Genomic DNA, 20,401 nt, shown 5'->3' on the forward strand with positions numbered 1-20,401 from the left:
AGTTTCCACAATTCCTTACTTAGAGCTGTGACACCCATTCCAACTAATGAGAGCCTCAGTTTATGCTGTTGCATAGCTACTGATCTGTGCAGGATGCTGATCCTGGGTGTGTTATCTCTGATACATAATCTAAAGCAGTGTTTCTCAAACTTGGCAAGTTTAAGATGTGTGGACTTCAACTCCCAGAATTTCCCAGGCAGCATGGCTGGCTGGGGAATTCTGGAAGTTGAAGTCCACACATCTTAAACTTGCCAAGTTTGAGAAACACTGGTCTAAAGGATGGCAGCTTTTTTCTCCACCACAGCTCTTTTTCCTATGATTATGTGGTACTGTCTTCTGCAGTCACCCCATCAGCACATCCAATCTATCTGTCCTCACATTCACAGTGAAAACTACCATAAAGAAGATGGAAACATGGGAATATGTGGCTTTAAATCCTCTCCGGCTGCTGTAAAAACAAGCCAGACAGAGACTGTGAGAAAAATGGAAGAAAATAAAACAAGCTCAGCACAGAGTACATGTATTATAAAGCTAAAATGTTTATTTAAAAAATACTGGAGCGAATCATTCCTGTTTGAAAAAATATGCCAACTATTTCAAGTACTAGCAAAGGCTTTCAGTTCAAATAAAGAGAGAAGTGGGGAAGAGGAATTTAAGACGAAATCAAATTTCTAATGTTCATGATGTGAAGCCTAAAATGTGTTTACTATTGGACAATTATTCCACCTGTTCTTTAAGAAAAAACAGATGTTCACTACCTTTTGAATAGCAGAAAGCTTCCTTAATAAAATATTTCTACTTATATGCTAAGTTAAGTGGCTGAGTCTTACACCTAAGTATTATATAGCAATATAACAGCCTCAGTTCTGGAAAGTTCACATCCCAGAATTCGACAGCCAGCATAGCCCACTGATGAGAATTTTGGGAGTTGAAGTCCATACACCTGGAAGTTGCTGAGGTTGGGAAACACTGGTTTAGTGCAAGAGTGGAATCTTTTAAATTCATGACAAATATTCATCAAAACTGCATTATTTGCAGTAATTTCCCTACATTTAGCCATCCTGAGCGCTAAATACAACCTTGAAGGGCAGGATATATATTTAGAAACCTCTTTTTGGATGTGTTGCTTTCATTTCCAAACTATTTTATAGTCAATCCCTTGAGACTGACATTATAATTTCTGATGATACAACAGTTGTGGCAACTTGATCAAAAACCTAGTCACATGTGGAATCTCAACTCCTCTTTTTTGTGAAAGAAAAATCATGTAAGCAAGCTATTTTTACAGAAATTATACCCCACCTATGCATTAATGCATAGAATGTTCCCAGTTCATTTCAGGAGAAGGAGCTAAACCATCCATTAAAAAAAAAAAAAGGACTACTGTCTTCTATTACAATGAAAGGAAGAAAAAAGAGGAAAGTTGGCCCCAAAATGTTCATATTTTGCTTTGGAGCTACAGCAGTTGGAATGCATACAAACATTTAAGATTAAAGTCAACACAGAGAAATGTGTCCTTTGAACAATATAGGCTTCATACTGCCTAAACCTTTGGAGATGCTGAAATGTTGCAATACAAGCCTCTAAAAAGATATTTGTTTCTTCAAAACAGTTAACAACCATAATGGAAACATCTAAAATGAATGCTATTAGTCACTGAAGGAATTTTCATTTCTTTCTGTTCTTTCTTCTGCTATCTAAAGCTATATTGTATTCCAGATTTTCTTGAGCATCAATTATCAATTTCTGTCTCTCTGTGCTGTACTCACGTTGGCAGTCAACTGGGTTGTCAGAGCTGAAACTTTCTCCTGGGATGCATCCAACTCCCTCCTTAGCTTGCGAATCTAAACATTATATTTCAAAACATGGTTTTGTTTAACAATATCTTCACAACTATGAAAAGCAACATTTTTAAAAATGAGAGAAAACCCCATCCTATGCAAGCTGCTACTTTAGAGAAAGATGAATGATACACACACACACACAAATAACACCCCCCCCCAAAAAAAAACTTTTAACTTCTGGACCAAATTGAAGACACAACGTTGGCACAGTTATAACGAAACCCATCATTTTTGGCTCAACTACTACAGATAGAGCCTTCTCAGTCATGGCATCTACTTTGTGGAATTCCTTTTTGAGTTTTCCAGATCCACACTCCTGGTCCTCTGGGAAAGCAGTTACAATTCAAGTTATTTTATATACTAGCTGATTTCTACTGTTATTTATTCTGTTGCTGTTGTTCTCCACTTATTTTACTGACCTGGTTCAGACGTAATGGTGGACCAAAATGTAGTTATTTGTTTTTGACTGAATGTGACTCGTTAATTATAAAACCACTATGGCTTTTTCTACAAACCATGATTAAACAAACTATAATGGGTATTGCGTTTTAGCACTTTTGTCCATTTACTGATTTGAACACTTGTTTTAACTTTTATATAAGCTTTTATCCACACTGTTGTTAGCTGCTTTCAGAATTTTTGATCAGAGAAAGAGATACAGATGAAGAGTCTAGTTTTCTAAATGCTGGGTAAATATTACCTACGTATTAGCAAATTGCACTAGCAGATCTTTGTAAGGATTTACATAGGAGTGTGGCCAGCAGAAAGATTAATCGTTATGGTTCAGTGGTATTCAGGTTAAATTACACCATGCACTAGATTAGATTAAAAGTATTAATCACTCTTAATTCAGCAAATTCACTTCATACAAAATACATTGTCTATCAGCAAGCAACTTCTTAGTAGTTCCCCAAACCCGTTCTTTATATAAAATGCAAAGATAATATCCAAACAATATTTCTACCCACTAATGACTAGGCCCACATGGTTCGGTTCAGATGACTGGATACAGAGCAAAATTTATTGAGCATTTGAAAAATGAGGATATTCAAGCAAAATATAAGAATAATACAAATATTACCATAGTGGGGATGTCTCTCTTTACAAGTTACTGAAAAATGTAAGCAGGTGCTTAACTGTAGCATAGGTACCAGCTGCTGGTGATTCTTGAAAGATGGTTTGGATCATGATTAAATTGTTGAATGAGGGAGAGTTGGAAAAGTTTCCAACAGGGAAAAGATAACAGAAAGAAACAAGCCAAGACTGAACAAACTTAAGGCCAGCTATGAACTTTTTAGATGTAACAGCCATTTTGAAGCCCAAGAATTTATTTTCAGTCAAAGCCACATATGTCTGCAGTGAAGAATCAATGTATAGAAATATGCAAGAATATTGTGGATTTGATCCAGCCCATTCCTATACTTGAAGCACATGGTATATGCAGTCATTCAACATGTACAGTACGGTGTATGGAAGGAGTCCAATAAAGTGGGTGGAAGGGATTTATATAAAGAGCAAAAATAACAAATAATTTAAGGGGGCACTATATTAGCATCACTGAATTTTAAAAACTGAGATATTATGCCCTCAATTTCCCAAATATTTAAAATGAGCACCTGCCACTGTTTAGTATTTTAAGGAAAACAAAATCCTCCTTACCTCTGACTGACATTTTTCTTCAGGCTGTGGGAAAAAAATGAGACTACTGTTTTGAAAAGTGTATTAAAATCAAAATTAAAATTAGGATTCATTTAATTTTTCAGCCTACTGATAACCATTTGAATATATTCTTTCACTCAAAATACGTTTTTAAGTCTTTTGAGTCCAAAACAGCTTTTATTCAGCTATGTGATAAAAGATGCTGTCCAAACCACATATTAATTTTATTAGTGTACCATTTAATAATACTCATAATGTGCAGTTTTTTATAATTTGAGAATAGGAAGATCAAAATATCAGTATAAATAAATGATAAGTATTATTGTATTCTATTCCATGATGTCAGTAAATGCAACAGGCACAATAAAAAAAATAAAAAAAAATAACATAGATACACTATTAGAATTTTTTTCTGATACTTAGTCTTCATCTACAAAAAAACAGTTCATTGTTCTTTTTTTTTCTGCTAAGCTGATCCACGATTAGTTACAGGATTTAGGGCTTATAATCTACCAAAAAGAAATGTTGATTTGATTATTTTCTGCTCCATTTCTGCAATTATAGCTTACGGTACTAATAAAAACAGGAGCTTATCAAATGGGGTATGTTCCTCTTGATCAGCTACCAGCTATGCTGTGCTGCTGCATAACATAACAAATTAGCAGTGCACTTTTCTTAAAGAGCATTTTTTTTTTTGGTAAGCTAAATATATCCACTTTTCACATTTTATTTGAAATTGCTATATTATATAAAACTAATAGAAGAACTTAAGTAATTCCCTGTGTGACTTCTGCTTTGATAGTTTTAAGTCCAAGAGGACTTGGATTTGGCAGTTTGTCAACTGCAGCTTCCCCATCTCCTGATTTCACAGGATTCTCTGTCCATCTCATAGAAATCAAAGGATAAGGATACAACGAAGCATGGAAGTTCCTTGGAAGAACAGATATTCCATTCTTTGCCCTAATTTGAGCTCCAAGATGCATAGTTCTATTTTTTAATTAATTAAATTTTTATGCTGCCAACTCCATACAGACTGATAGTGGCTATGACACTCACCGTTGAGTAAATAGATGATGTGCTTGAAACCAAAGAAAGGGATGAGCCATGCACTACAGGAAAGATAAATAAACAAATTATCCACCTTATTTTTGTGTATATGATACAGTAACAACAGCAGATTATTACATATGCAGTATACGTACTACGGATGTTCGTAAGGGCTACACATTTCATCAGCAGCCTATTTAAAATTTGCATCACCAGTCATGAACATATTTACTGAACATAAATCTTTGCAGACGTATCAGAGAGTAAGCTGAAATAAATGGAAGCATTATACAGACCATAGCCCAAAATGATCCAAATCAAGCTTTTAAAAATCATTATTTGGATGTAACTATTTGCCTGCCTGCTGTGCTTCAAACATTGCAAGGTTATGATAGTGCATGGAAAATGAAACAGAAGATGATGAGAAGCAGACAAAGTAAAGGTTCAACTGACCAGTCCAGTTTCACCATATTGTTGGCCTGAAGCATAAACAGTAAAAGGGAGTTAAAAGATTTCATAAATAAAGAAGATTGAATATTTTGGTGTGAATAGTTTAGGTAAAGACTCATTAATTGTAAGTCAGCAATGTAAGAGAAAGAACATTGGAATATATTTTGGTATTTCCTAGGGGAAAAAACTGTAAAAAATACACTTTTTGTCAAATATATTTACAAAATGGTTTACAAAACGTGGTTTTCTTAAAAAAAAAAAATTAATACCTCAATTTATTTATTTACACTTAAAAAAAATCAGAATTATTTAAAATAAATTTATCCTGCCTTGGTATCAAAAGCTACTTAGAGCTGCATGTTGCCCAAAGTCTGTATATGTCTACAGCTGAAATATATTATTTTCCAGAAATAATACTGCTTTCCTATATTGCTGCTTTTAAAATGGCTAATCACCCAGTCCTTGAAGAATAAGGCTTCCTGCTGAACAAGGTAGGAAGACATGCTCTTTCTATATTGGTCCTCCTGACTCCTTGTATTAAAGTTTATATTGCCAAGAAGCAGAGAGTGCAATGGACTCATAGACCTGCCTCACTGCAGAATGGTACACCATTTTGTAGGATAACTGTTGCAAACCTAGGGCGTTGCTTCCTGATTGCCTTCCTTCTAAAAACACGCCTACTCAATAAACTACTAAAATAATAGTAAAATAGCAACTTATTTATCAAAGTAAGGCATCTGGATTCCTCCCAAGAATTGTACACAACTACATAGTTATAGCCCTTTAGGATCTCAGGTTTAAAGGCATATTCAAGATTTTATATTGAAACTGAACAAATATCAACACATATAAAATAATTGGATTGTTAGCATTATGGGATAGACGACACACAATTGCTATGGAACTATTTATTGTACTATATGTACACATCGTGAGTAAATTTGAAAATAAATAGCACCTTCAGCAAACATGTAAATAAGACTATTATATTTTACACACCCAGTTATATAATGTAATCAAGTTTGCAGTAGTGATTTTATTCTGGCATGCGAGTTTTTGAAATGTGGTTTTATAACATTTGAATTCTGCTTCTATTAGACATTCCTAAATCATTTTAAAGGGAGCTTGTCTGAAAATAAATCACCTGCTATTGTTACAAATTCCAAAAAACCAGTGATTTCTTGTATTAAGCAGCTTACTTTTACATTCATCAAATACCAAGAATATTTTACAACCTCTTAGTTGACCAAAATGCTTATGTGTCTGAAAAACTGAATACCAAGTGTAATGTTTCTCTACTTCAGGATTGCATATTGAATTATTCTGCTTTGAGTCTAACATTGTTCTTGGCACAGAAAATATTTTACGTATTTCATTTGATACCCTTTTCATTTTTTTCTTTTATTAAATTTACAATTCTCACAGAATGCAAATTGCCAAAGAAATTCATACAGTTCCAGCTAAAACATAAACTCATGGTCCCTGCAATTTGTGGGAAATGGCAAAAAAGAACTGTTCTGACCCACAAAGGTCACAATCAAACATAAAACTTAAGAACTATACTAAGAAAAGTTTGATCTTATATTAGGCAATTAAAATCTCAAATTATTTTGGAACCTTCACAGTAATGTTTTACCTCTAACAGAAATCAGACACATTTAGTCTACCAACTGGTCACCCAGGTGCTGAGCTTAGTGAATAAGATATCAGTTTGAGTCAGCAAAAAAGGAGTCTTTTCTCCACAGCTAGTGTAGTTGTTTCAGAGAAAAATCTTGAAAATCTACTTTCATTGTTTTTCAAGTTAAATCATTACTATAAACAGTAGGCACAACCAATTTACATTCAACTGATAGCAGAACAAAGAAGACTGGGAAGGGAAAGATTACTAACCTAGGAAATTACTCTTCAATCAGTAAGTCAGATAAGTGGGAATTATTGTTTTATGTGTCTAACTCAATATTCCCATTCAGGCCTTTTCTATACTACTTGGGAGCTTCTGTTTTAAATGCCAAGAACCTTTGCTCCCTTTTACCTTTACTGTCAGGGGGAGTGAAGGCACCTTAGAGGATGCTGCTGCTTCAGGGTGCTAGGATGGTTGAAATAGTGGATTCCCAGTGACCTGCACTGCTGGCGCATGAGGAGGAGTGCAGGACATGCCTGGTTCTGGGTCCAGGGAAATTGTTCAAGGCCTTATTCCCCCTAGTTTGAGCTAATGCTCCACCCATTGCCAACGTTGTTCCACATTCTTGGCTACAGTATACTTAATTCAGCCTTCAGGGCAAAAAGATTTCTCTGTCTCTGCAAGATAAATTCTAGATGCCCTAAAAAGGTCACTATTTGAAATTAGTGATATTTAGGTAAGCTCAAAGTAGGGGGGTAAGCAATATGGGAGGTCCATACACATTGAAAAAGAGGCCTTAGGCACTCAACCTCAATGGAGGTCAATATTTCACAGAATTTTACATTTAAAAATTACAAGCTTGTTAATGTTTTCATCATCTTGATTGATCTGAACCATTTTTCAAATGAAGCAAAACACTGGCATTTGATTCCTACCCTATTTCCTGACACTGAAATTTCTTGAATCCAAAGCCCACTGTGTTAGTTAAACAAATTTTTGAATATGTTTTGTTGTCTTTTTTCTTTTCTTCATAAATATAAACTAAATAAAAGTTTATTAACAATTAAAAGTTTATAAACAAACAATTTTTGTCAAGTTATTTATGAAGTTCCTTCCCATATGCATACATGATCCAACTTTTGGAAAAAAAACTAATTGGATCACTTACCCTCTTCGAAGCCATCCCGGAATGACCCAGAACGACTCATTGTCCTGCTCTTTTCATCCAGTGACATTGAGCTGTTCCGGAACCGGGTGTCATTGTAAGGATCATAAGGGCCATCTGCATTAGAAAGACTGTGTGTCCGTAGCATGGTTGGGTTGGATAAGCTCATTTGGGCTGCTGTGGTGGGGCTTGCTAGAAAGCAAAGGAAATTCACAGATCTATATACATGCTATGCTACCATCACAAATCAACCAACCAAACTATTACTATAAACATAAGATAGCAGCCTCTAATTAAATCTCTCTGCAAATTTGTCCTAATAAGTCCTGCATTAATCAGATAGCTAGAAAATGAGGTCTTGGAAGAATCTTCTAAAACCATGCTTACCTCCAACCATGTTACTATCTTGATTCTAAACAGAAACCAAGATACAGGAAACAGCTGAAATTCTGGTAGCATGGACCACAGAGTTGTGCCAGAGTTGCCAGGCACAAATCCTGACATTATTAGAATATCAAGTCAATTGGAGTCACTGAAAGGACACACCCAAAGCTAAAATTCCTTGGATCAGAATCTTCTGGCAAGAAACTATTATTTTGTACCCTTAGGACACTGCAATCTTCACTATCAGATAAAGAAGATAATGTACCCAGAAAAAAATAACTGAGCAAGACTCCAGGGATAAGGCTGATACATTACAAAGATCCATCTATCATAGAATTGGTGATATGGGAATAAGCTTGTGGCTATCATGGTATCAGCTTGCAACTGTTCATCTTCTGATCTGATTTTTGGATCCTGTTCAACTTTACTGGTAGTAGTTAATAGCTGCTAGGACTGTGCAAAATTGCATTGTTTTGCTTCACATAGCCTCAGCTCTGATCACTGGAGGAATTCACTTTAAAATGTTTCACAGATTCAGAAAAGCAAGGCACTCCAGTGGAAAGCACTGAGGTGGGTCACTTTATTTCACCTGGCTGCTTTGCTTTGGTGAAAATGTCTTCTATTGAAGGGCAGTGAATCAGGCAATTCAACATGGTATGGCAATGCTCACACAGCATCTAGAAGCAGGATGTGCATCAAAGGGGCAACTCAGTGAAGTTTTGATCAAAACAAGGAATCCCTTTGAGGCTTTGTACCAACCTAATAACTATTATTCTTAAGACTTTATCGAGTCAAGTCTTTATACATCGGTTGCCAAAACATCTTAGATCTTAAGCTATGTGTTCATTCATAGTGAAAGTAAAATAAATAAATAAATTTTAAAAACCCAACCATAAGGTGCAATTCTTTTAAACCAGGTTAGCGAATATAGGGAATAATTTTTCAGATATAGCATAAACCTTGCATGGCTCTAAAAACCTGAAAGAAATGTTACCTGCAAGCAGAGGGAAAACAAGAGTGCAAACTTCTGTGACATTCCAAAATTCTAAGTTATAAGTTAGAAAATTATGAGTGTAATGCCCATACTAGTTTGGTATGTTTCAGTTGGCATGCTATGTCAGACACATACCAAATTATCAGTATCAATCACCAACTAATTTTACATATTTTCTAACAAGCTGTACTTTTCAGAAAGTAACATAAGAAAACATAAACGTTCACTCACCAAGCTGGGAGAAGTTAAATCTAGTCCCAGATGGTGATGTGATGCTGGAACCAGAAGAAAATGGAGAATTGACAACAGTATCCTGAAGACCTCCTGCAGAGTGTGAACGTAGCCATTCCTTTGCTTCCTCTTGATTGCGAAGTTGTGATGATGGTGTATACCTGCACAAATTAAAATCAGGCTTAGCTTTTGCTCAGAAAAATTTTGCTTGACCAAAATACAAAAGCACATGGAGAGAAAAGAGCAAAACTGAAGTCTATGTCTGCCAGAGGACATTTTTTCATATCAGTAGAATTAGTCTAATTGAAAGGTTTAATCTTACACACATGTATGAACTTTTAAAATTTTGGGCACGTACGTAGGTTTATATCATGATTAAAGTAAGAACCATTGATTCCATCGGACCTACTTTCAGCATGACTAAGTCTGGATGTGGCTCATTAGGTCTAAGTAGGATCCTCTGAATGTCACATTCAAGGAAATGCTTTAATGTTGGCAGATAACAGTATCTATTAACCATGAATGGGAATATTATGGATTCAGCTGAAAGTTTGCAATTCCTCCTGATTTATGAATAGCCAGTCATAATATGTGTCCATGCAAGGAACCATGAAACCTAATGTGTGACCTAAAGCCAGTCAATTCTTCCTTATCTGACAAGATACTTGTGAGCACAACACAGAATAGAGATCTTCAACTTGATGCCCCCTAGTTATGTTTAAACAACTTCCAATATTCACATTCAACAAGGCCAACAGCCACTGCTGCCACTACATGTTAACTTTTAGAGTTGGTCCGAACATCCCCTTCTCTGCCATGACATTCACTCTGTGGAACATCATTGCCCCTGAGGTGAGATTGGCCCCAGTCCTATAGATTTTCTGGAAATCCCTTAAAACTTGGTTTTGTCTGCAGGCTTTGGGATATCCCATAGAAGTAGGGAGCCTGTGAAATGCCTATATTATATGTAAGATCTTGAAGGCACTCTCTTGTGGTTTTAGTTATATTTATGTTTCAATTCTTCAATTTTTTAAAAGTTTTATTTTAATTATTCTGTTTTTATTGTATGCCGCCCAGTGTCACATTTGTGAGATGGGTGGCTAAATAAACTAGATAGATAGATAGATAGATAGATAGATAGATAGATAGATAGATAGACAGACAGACAGACAGACAGACAGACAGACAGACAGACAGACAGACAGACAGACTTAGACGTTATCAACTTGTAGAAAGGTAGCAAAGAGGGGGAAAAGCCAGGCTTATGTCATTAACGTAGTGATGCTCATTACCATCATTTGATAATGACTCAGCAGCCTGCCTCAACTTTTTGCATTCCAAATACGTACTTATCTCACGGATAAGCTGAGAATTTTAGGTGCCAAGAATACACCTCCAAAATTGGTTAGGCTTATCTGCCAGTATATACTGTAGGTTTTTTCTTCAGCTTTTTAAAAGTACCTGTATATCCCATATATACTGTACTTGCGGATAAGCCCATCCACAGACAAGCAGACCCTCAAAATTTTAACCAAAATATCATGAAAAATGTGCTACCTGCAGATAAGCCAACTGTGAAAACTAAAACATTCGAAATTTTCAAGGGCTGGCTTATCCAAGGATGGGCTTATATTTGAGTAGATACAGTAATACCCAATCAGAATACCAGATTGGTGAAGACTGGATTAAGTAGATACAGCCATCTCACTGACTAATGTGATAGGTATCAATTTTTAAGAATAAAATAAGCACTACCAGCAAGTGAATGTATTCTTTAAATTACCTCCTTTAAAGCACAAGCAGTTACATTTCATGCATAGCTATGGTAGAAATTCCACTTTTTAATTCTCATGTTCCAGAATGATCTAGAGATGTTAATTTGTACTTGGCAATAAAGAACTAGGGCTACTATCTAGTGGCCATCTAGATCTTTGGAGCCCAGCTCTGCTAACCCTATTAAAGCTGGAGATCTTCCAGTTGTTATTTCTTATCAGTGGACCTCTATTTGGACATGCTGATATTTGGAAATTGTAGTCTAACACATCTGGAGACTGAGGAAGTCTGTGCTAAAGTAATTGAGGATGCAAACGACAGCACTGGAAATAGCAGTCTTCCTGCCATTAACCTTTTATTTTCAGTAAAAGTTTCTGATGTTTGAAGTTGTTCACGTGTATTGAGAAATTGGAGGCATAAAGAGGCACACAAATTTTAGCACAATATTCAAATGAACGAAGTATAGATACCTACCTCCTTGACATTTAAATGTTTCAAGCTTAAAAAATGGTATTCATTAATAGCTGGAGACACTTGATAGGCAGAGAAAATATTACAAACCAATTAACTCATTCAGTTTTAGCCCTCCCTTATTTTACACAGTGCTTTTAGCATCCAGCTCAGTGAGACAATCAAAGATGCTGCAAATAACAATGTGTTTATAGCGCAGAATAAATTGCAGCTATAATTTGAAGTCATCAGTTCAGTGATTGCAAAAAGCAGCAGCACAATCTAGTCTAAAGTTGAACCATTTCAAGTTTGACAATATCTGTGGAATTAGTTTAGAGCTTTCAATTTGTGACAATCAGGTTAATAAGTCCAGTAAAATTGTAAGTCTTCATTGAAAGAAGAGAACATACTTTTTCAGTGTAATTTTTATTGTCCAATTGTCTACATTACTAATTTAAAAAGAGATAATGGCTGATAGGCTTGATGTTTTAAGTTTGATTACAACTTCAGCTACAGTATAGCAAAATCTGCACTTTTAATGACTTCTCAGTTCCTCTTAATCTGCATTTCAGAAGTTAACACTGTGAGAATAACATCACCCAGTTACTATTTCAGTCATAAAAGCTGCAAATTATTGCTTGCAAGTCAAGCCCGGTGAGTTGGTTTTTGAAAAGCCAGCCAGCTATAGTTACAATCCCTGCTCAAGCTGAGAAGCTATGGAAAGAAGCATGTAGGTGGGAAAAGAGAGTAATGACCTGCTTCAAGAGGACGGGGGAGGGAGGACAGCGAGGAAGAGACTGCAGCCACTCACTGCAAAGCAGAGACCACCACCAGCGCTACTGACGGTCACGAAAGACACACAGGCGAAAAAGCTCCAAAAATCACATGGAAAACTACTTATGCTATATGGAAACACCAATACCTGAGTCCTTTCTTAGGCAAAGTGTTCCTATCAAGATGTGGGTCGCTGTAGAAAAGTTAAAAGAGAAAGAACTTCAGAGAAGAGCAAAAAGGGTATTTAAAGGTCAGTTTGAAAGAGAGAAGAACACACTATTAAACAACTCCAACTTAGTACTAAAAAAAAGAGATGAAGTCCCCTTCCAAACCAACATGCAAAAACCTAACCATGTTTAGACTCTGTTACACAGGACATGCACAAGGGGCCATGCTAGATGAACTGAAACCCAAGACTTTGAGATCTCATAGCACAATTCAACCTTCCCCAATTTGGAGTCCTTCAGATGGAGATTTAGGAAAGTTGCAGTCTAACATATCTGGGAGACATCAGATTTGGAAAGTTGTAAACACTTATTTCAGTGCAACTTTTCAAGCTCATTTGGAAGTTCAACTGACCAGTATTCTTCACATTTCTCTTCCACAAATGTAACTGGGACAGCTGTTTTCTTAATATGTACACACTTCAAATGAATGTTTTTGGGTAAATGTATACTAGTCATCTCTAATGATAATGTTGAAAAGTTTCCTTCAAAAATACACTAGTACAACGCTGTCTGTCAACTCTAGTATAAAATACCAAGAACTTTTCCAGTATCAGATTGGCATTACTAATACAACCTACAGTCTTTTGAAGGGTAAAAAGTGGATGTGTTGCATTAACCACTAAACAGGCATTTGGACACCCATGAAGAGGATTATTTATTTACTTTCAGGGAATATCACTGAAATAGGCTATATTCAGATCACTCTTGACTGTCTTCAGCACAAGTTCTGCACAGGAACAAACTACAGTTGTAAACGCTCAAAAGAGCCTCATTCTGAATAATATCTGCCAACAGTACAAATACTTCTAGTTTAATGAGGGAGTGACTAATGCGTTGATCATATAACTAGATATTCTGAGGTGAAACTTGAAATGAAGTGCATCAAACGAAATGAGCTATAGTCCATAAAAGTTATGCTTGAAAAAAAATGCATTCATATTTAAGATCCCACACGATTCTCTGCTTTTCTTGCTCCAACAGAGTAACAATCACCTCTCTCAAAATCATTTAAATATTTTGTTTGTTAAACAGTTAAATATCTTTGCTAATGGGTTCTGAAACTTAGTAAAAACGAGTTTTCCTTGCACTGATACAGAGAATTAAATTCATTCTACCATTATAATCAGTTACTATACATCTGATGGTAGCAATGGCACTGCCAGTGTGCTTTGCTACGTACTATGTTTCCTTACATTCAGTTTTACAAGGAAGCACACACAGCAATATATCAAGAGAGCCAAAGATTCCCAAAAATTGACACTGATGTAAGCAACTTATTACAGGGACTAATTTCAGCCACAACAGAAGAGTTGGGATAGGGAACCAAGACAAAAGGTGAAACAGCTGAAAACATGGGGGAAAGCAGCATGCCACCAGAATGCGGAAATGCTAGTGAGAGTTCATACTTCCAGTAAAAAAGATGCAGAACTTCATAGGATCCTTAACTTTACATTGTTGGAAAAACATTGCTTTTGTGCACACCATTCTCCAAAATCAACTGGGGCATAGTGCTGTTAAATACACTCTCACTGGCATGTCTTTGAGTGACGGTTAAACACGCCCCAGTGAAATATACACACTCTCCACTGAGCACAGTTTTGCACAATACACTTTGGCTTTGTAAGTGTCACAAAGAACCCTCCTGAATCTTGTGCATTCTACTGCCCTGTGACAGCATTACCTGTCCTGCCTCCTGGGTAAAGTATTTCTGCAGAATTTGGGACTAGCAGCAGGGGAAGAGAGAGGGCTAGAAGTTCAACAAGACAGAAAAACAAAACAACAACAAAAAGAGAGAGGAATATTAGCACAAAAGGAAGAAAGGGAAAGCTGTTAGAAAAGAAGAATCCATCAAAGGTTGGCAACAGTTGTTGTATGCTGTGAAGCCATAGATCTTTAGAAGATTCTAGGAACCGCCTAAGTTATTCAGCAGAGTCAGGCCGCATCCCAAACATTTCAGAATGAGCTACGCCCCTGGGTTTTTCTCTGGAAGATAATTTAAGGTGATTGCCAACATCTTCACCTTGCACTTTCAAATAGGATGCCACACTGGCCACAAAAATTGACTGTTATGTATGGAGATGATTACCTAGGCTATGAAATTTGTTTTATTATTCTATATGGTTCTGTACTGTCTTTTCAATAGTTTTCACTTATTGTATTGGTTTGCTGTTTCTATACTGCTTTTTAATTGTTTGTGAGCTGCCCAGTCTTGTATGGAGATGGGTGACTCTATGAATTTGATAGAGAAATCAATAAATAAATATGTCCATTTTAATGGAGATCCTGAACAAGATGGTTAAGCTACCATCGCATGTCAACATACTACTACAAGCAAGGCAGCAAATCTGGTGTCCATGGGCATTTTCATTGGCCTGCATGTGGATATCATTCCAGGAATACAACTATCAGATAAAGTGCAGTTATGAAGACTCATCAGGCAAAGTAATAATTGAATTGAATTTGGAATCTGAACACTTGGATCTAACTCTTTCTGGGATGCGTATGAAAATTAGAGAGGTTAGACCAAGAAATTATCAGAGTTGCCTGAGTGGGTAGATGTCTATATTCTGCAGGATGTGCAGCACTACATTTGCTAAGTAAGTAAGTAAGTAAGTAACTAAAGTGAGGCAACAAGCCACAGGTACAATAAAAACATGTTTTCATTATAATCATTAATGTTTAGCTTTGCAAAGGAATATTAAACTAAAAAGTGAATGGGTTTGATACCAGTGCCTCCTAAACAGTTGATCTTTTATTTTAGCACCTTCTAAATTCAGCACTATTTATTTTCAGCATCTGTTCACTTTGGATATAAAAACTAATATAACAGAGAGAAAAATGAAAATAAATGAACAGTGACATTAGCAAGATGTTTACATGGGAACAATATATAAAAATACGATAAAAGTACATACAAAATGATACGCAAACTTCTTTACTTTTTGCAGATTTTTAAAACACAAATTAAGTTGGAGAAGAGATTAGAGCAAGAATTGAATGTACTGAAGATTTTTTTTCCTTTTCTCTCCTAATGAGAGCTCTTCTTTTGAAATCGGTATTTGCTTTGGCATCAAGAGTGAAGCTCTCCACAAAACAAAGAGCAGTTTTGGAGGATGGATTTTCAGCAAAACTGCAACAGTGAAGAAAGAGCTATTTGTTAACTATCACCCCTCTCCCCGCAAAGTGATGCAATGCCATGTAAAAACTCTGTGCATCATACATGTACCTTGTTCCCTAGTTTTTCGAAGTACATTATAGTCATTATATCAATAATCTTCATAATAGGCCAATGTTGTTATACTAGAAATGAATGGTTGAAGTTTATAAAACTGTGAGGCTTCCCTGATATTATTTCATGAATTTGTGGCTGAAATGAGATCTGAATCATAGCCTTCCCGTCCCATACCTCTCTTTTGGCCATTAGTTCTTATGCAAAGATGTACAAAGTTGATCCTCCCAATTGTCCACTTTCCTAGCAACAGAAAGGCTAATGCAAACTGTAGTCTAACAATAGCTAAAGGGCCATACATTGTTCATTCTTGTACTACGAATTGATTTCATCTACAATATTTGATATTTCATTAACCCAAGGCTAAGAAGTTACTGTATGTGGATATGACCCTGGCTGGAATCTAAGAGGAAGCAGAATAGGAAACACATCTGGCTGACAGACAAGTCAGAGACGCAGTCTGCCTTAAACTGTAGCTTAACAGGACATAAAGCATGTTATTTATAATTATCATATCATATTGCTACATATGCCAAACTTGTTAATTTCTTCAGTTTACACTAAAAGGAATCCAAGTCGCCTAAGGGGAATTTTTCCAGTTCTGGAGAAGGAGATATAGAAGTTTGTGTGTTTGTTTGTTTTTTTAAACCACAATTGCTGGAAGCCCTCAGTTATTTGAAACTTCCAAAGCGATGGAGACCAAATGATATAGACTTCCATTTGACTCTCTATATTACCATATGCTTACACAAAAATAAAACCCCATCTCTTATTTACTAAAGAGAAAAATCAATCTGAATAATTATCACAGATTGCTACTTTTAAGAAGAGTTAAAAACTATTGGTCTATTCCCACATATAGCAGTCAGGTTAAGATTAAGCTCCTCAGTGTACAAACCACAAACCAATAACTGGGGAGAGGAAAACTACTGGTATCTTTTGAAATTTTCTCACCTTTCCGACAAGGTTGTCTTAACACTGTTCGTTCTAACAAAGGGACTCAACGAGTCGTCCTTAGACGTCGCAGTCAAGCCACTGGAAGAATTGTGGTTCAGCCCACTTCCACTGCTGAGAGAAATATCAATGGATTCACAACTGGTGTGCAGGCTGCTGACAGACTGGTATCCAATCCCATCCTTGCTTACAGCAGAAGAACTACTGGGATTAGTACCCCAGGTCAAGCTGTTGGAAGGAGCCGAGTGAGCTGAACTGGGACTAGAAGCTAACGGAGACTGGGTTGTGTCTGCATTTTTACAATAAAGAGGGCTACTACCACCACTGCTCAATATGCCACTGCCAGAAGGGGATTCTGGATTTCCTTGTGGGTTCATAGTTGCATGTGGGTTGGAGATGACTACTGAATTTTTCATGCTTTCTGCTGTTGTGATGGGAGGTTGTTTACTTGGCTTTCCACCAAAGAGCCTGAGGGAGAAAAAAAAGAAGTCAGGTATATACTAAAAGGATATTGGACTTTATAAAACAGGGGCTCTAGCATATATGAAAAAACTATCCTTATAATATAGTTAACACAATAAATTAATTTCTTCTGCTGTAAACATACCTCCTCTCAGGAAAATCTCAGTGAGCGTGGTACACTGTGCTAAACTGGTTTGGACTACATATATTGTCTGAGGAACCCTAAATGGCAGCAATGAAAATCCTTTCCTGCCATCTAGCAGTCGTCTAAGATTTTTGAAGTCCAACTGAGGTAGTCTTTTTTGGTCCTGAATGATACGTGACGGTTTCACCATCCTTGCACTTCCTCTGCTCACATTTAGCTGGTCAGTGCAAGTAGAAACAGTCAAAAGGTGTTCCAAGATTTTCTCCCCTATTACCCAAATTTTCTTATTGATTTTGCTATGAGAAAAATACTCAGCTATTCACATTTTAATGGTACAGGTAGTCCTCACTTAACAAAGTTCAAAGCAACCGTTCTAGGTTATTACAGCACTGAACGAGAGGGACTTATGAATGGTTCTTGTAGTTGTGTTTGGTGACCAGCTTGCAATTATGACATCGCAGCATCCCACAGTCACGTGATCGCCATTTGCAACCTTTGCTGCCAGCTTCAGACAAAGTCAATGGGGAAGCTGGCAGGAGGTCGCAAATGGTGACTACATGTGCTTCCACTTAACAACAGCGCAGAATTCACTTAATAACAGCAACCGGAAGTGCTGGAACTGCCGTCATTACGTGGCACAGTCACATGATGTCATGCTTTGCAACCGCATCACTTAGCAATGGAGTTGCCAGTCCCAATTACCATTGTTAAGTGAGGACTAAATGTATATATTTTACAGAATGTGACTACAATGTTCGTAGTGTTCATTATGTATCCTACACAGTGCTGGAGAAGCTGTAACTGTCCTTTAAGAGAAAGGCAGTGTATTTACCTAAAGAGCGTATACAGTCTTAACCAGGAAACTCATGGGCTGATACTAGATACAACATCCCTTAATGGCTCTGTTACAGTTTAGGGGAGAGTGAGGAAATATCTAACGATAGACCTCTGCCCTCCCATTATGTTCCTAAGAAAATCATTTTTGGAACAGATGACCTAGAATAACTTGATACTCTTCACTGATCCTTACAAATCCTGGCAATCATGAAACCTGGAAATTACCAGAATTTGAAATCCACATATTTGGAGGATGTCAAGTGGAAAACAGTGTTTTGAATAATGGTGCAACTACAGATTTTTATTGACTAAAGTTTGTCAAAGAAAGGTTTTTATTCGAAACCTAGACATCAAGGGTAACTTCCAGAATGACTTCTTCACACCTTTTAAACTGAAAATAATTCAAATGAAAAAGCTATAAATACCTGCGCAGTGTAGGAGAGGCCACATCTGGGTACTTTACTCCTTGCTGGTGAGTACCCTGGGATGAACTGGACGTTGTCTGAGATGATGGGTTTGCTTTTACAGAACTACAAGAGACCACACTTTCATTGTCTGAGGAGATCCCTTTCTCTTTATCTGTCTGGTTTATTAAGCCTGGCAGAGAGCTCCCAAGGGTAACTCTTGTGGGCTCCCTTATTTTAGGAACGGGCAAGCCTGCAGACTTGCTGCTTATGTTGGAGTCTATGCTGCTGGTGCTAGATCTGTTGCCAGCTCCGCTTCTGCTGCTGGATTTGCTGGGACGGGGTAAACTCCGATACTGAAGATTGGTTCGGGTAGTAATGGCTAAATAGCCATCATCCTGATTTTGAGAGCCATCAACACTAGTCTTCCGACCAGTAGACCTACCCATGAGTCCAGATGACTTGGGGATTTTGCCCAGAGTAGCAGCTCTACTAGTAATAGTTGCTCCACTAGCTGTAATCATAGTCACACCTACAGCTGACCCACTCTGCTTTTTAAATCCAAACATGTTTGTATTAGTAGTAGCTGTTCTACAGTTATTTGTGGAAGGCTTTTTGGATTCATCCCCACTGCTTCGCCCAGCATCTGAAGGGGAACGTTTAATGTTTCCAGATTTGGGAGAAATTCTACCCTTTTCTGAAACCTTGGCATCATCAGTTTTCCCTAAAAAAAAAAGAAGAACAAGAAAACAGTTTCAAATATTGCATGGCTTCAAATATAATGCAGTAACATTCCAATATTTTTAAAATTATTTGTAAATTATTAAAACATCTGAGTGCCAGGAGAACATACTTAACATGTTATTAAGTCTAAAAACATAACCATTTGGATAGATTAATGGATGGGGAAAAGTAAAGCTTCCAGGGACTTTTAATCAACCAAATGCATAAGATGACAGGAAAAAATCTTAACTGTCTTCTCTAGATTCTCAAAATATGTTGCAGAAAGAAAGGTATTTTATTCATTCATTCATTCATTCATTCATTCATTCAATTTCTATAGCCACCCATCTCAACAAGTGACTCTGGTATGTGTGAAATGCAATAGACCTCCAGAAAGCTTCAGTTAACTGGTTTGTGTTAAAATTACTGTCTTTAAGGTTACATAACAATAAATGTTTTGTTCTATCACACAAAAAATTATACTGCAGTCATCTAGAATGAGCATTTGAGATATCACTACTCAATGATGGTTGAATATGCTGTAATGGAACTAATATTGGAATGGAATGAGGAAAGAAGACTGAGGGGAGTTATAAGAGTCTTCAGGTAGCTAAAAAGATTGAAAAACTCCAGTAACAGGAAACTTGCCACTTCATGAGGCAATCAGTTCCACTGGTTGACAGTTCTTACTTTTGGGCTCACATGCTAGCCATGTGGGCTCAGAAAATTAAGTATTTGAGTTAAAGAAGCTTTAAGAAGATGGTGACTGGGGTGGGGTGGGGTGAAAGAGACAGGTAGATACCCTTTGTTGCATCTCTGAACTCCTGAGCCCACATAGCTATCAAGTCCACCCTGAACCCAAAGCACATTTTACTCATTTCAGTCCAAATTCGGTAAACCTCTGGATTTAAATTATGGAATGAAATTTAATTTTTAGTCTGTTGCTTCCAGCATGCCACTTAAAACTCATATGGCTCCAGCACTTTGAGTAGAGCAGCCAGCATCTTCAGCCTGTCCCCCTCCAGATA

The 20,401-nt window shown here is 36.8% G+C and overlaps 1 protein-coding gene across 4 annotated transcripts in view; it reads right to left on the bottom strand.

Annotated features, from left to right (window-relative positions):
* NAV2 (neuron navigator 2) overlaps nucleotides 1-20,401 on the bottom strand; it is a 307,499-nt gene that overhangs the window by 39,374 nt on the left and 247,724 nt on the right. For 2 of the 4 annotated variants that reach the window (XM_063289572.1, XM_063289570.1), the window contains 8 exons: nucleotides 18,672-19,374; nucleotides 16,803-17,270; nucleotides 12,541-12,585; nucleotides 9,396-9,556; nucleotides 7,790-7,978; nucleotides 4,560-4,612; nucleotides 3,504-3,527; nucleotides 1,770-1,844 (listed from right to left, as the gene is read on the bottom strand). In XM_063289572.1, coding sequence (XP_063145642.1) covers nucleotides 1,770-1,844; nucleotides 3,504-3,527; nucleotides 4,560-4,612; nucleotides 7,790-7,978; nucleotides 9,396-9,556; nucleotides 12,541-12,585; nucleotides 16,803-17,270; nucleotides 18,672-19,374 — 1,718 coding nt within the window. The remainder of the gene's footprint in view (nucleotides 1-1,769; nucleotides 1,845-3,503; nucleotides 3,528-4,559; nucleotides 4,613-7,789; nucleotides 7,979-9,395; nucleotides 9,557-12,540; nucleotides 12,586-16,802; nucleotides 17,271-18,671; nucleotides 19,375-20,401) is intronic. The other 2 variants (XM_063289573.1, XM_063289571.1) reach the window with 1 other exon arrangement.

This window comes from Candoia aspera, chromosome 1 (genome assembly GCF_035149785.1).
Source record: "Candoia aspera isolate rCanAsp1 chromosome 1, rCanAsp1.hap2, whole genome shotgun sequence".
In the NCBI taxonomy this organism is placed as follows: domain Eukaryota; kingdom Metazoa; phylum Chordata; class Lepidosauria; order Squamata; family Boidae; genus Candoia; species Candoia aspera.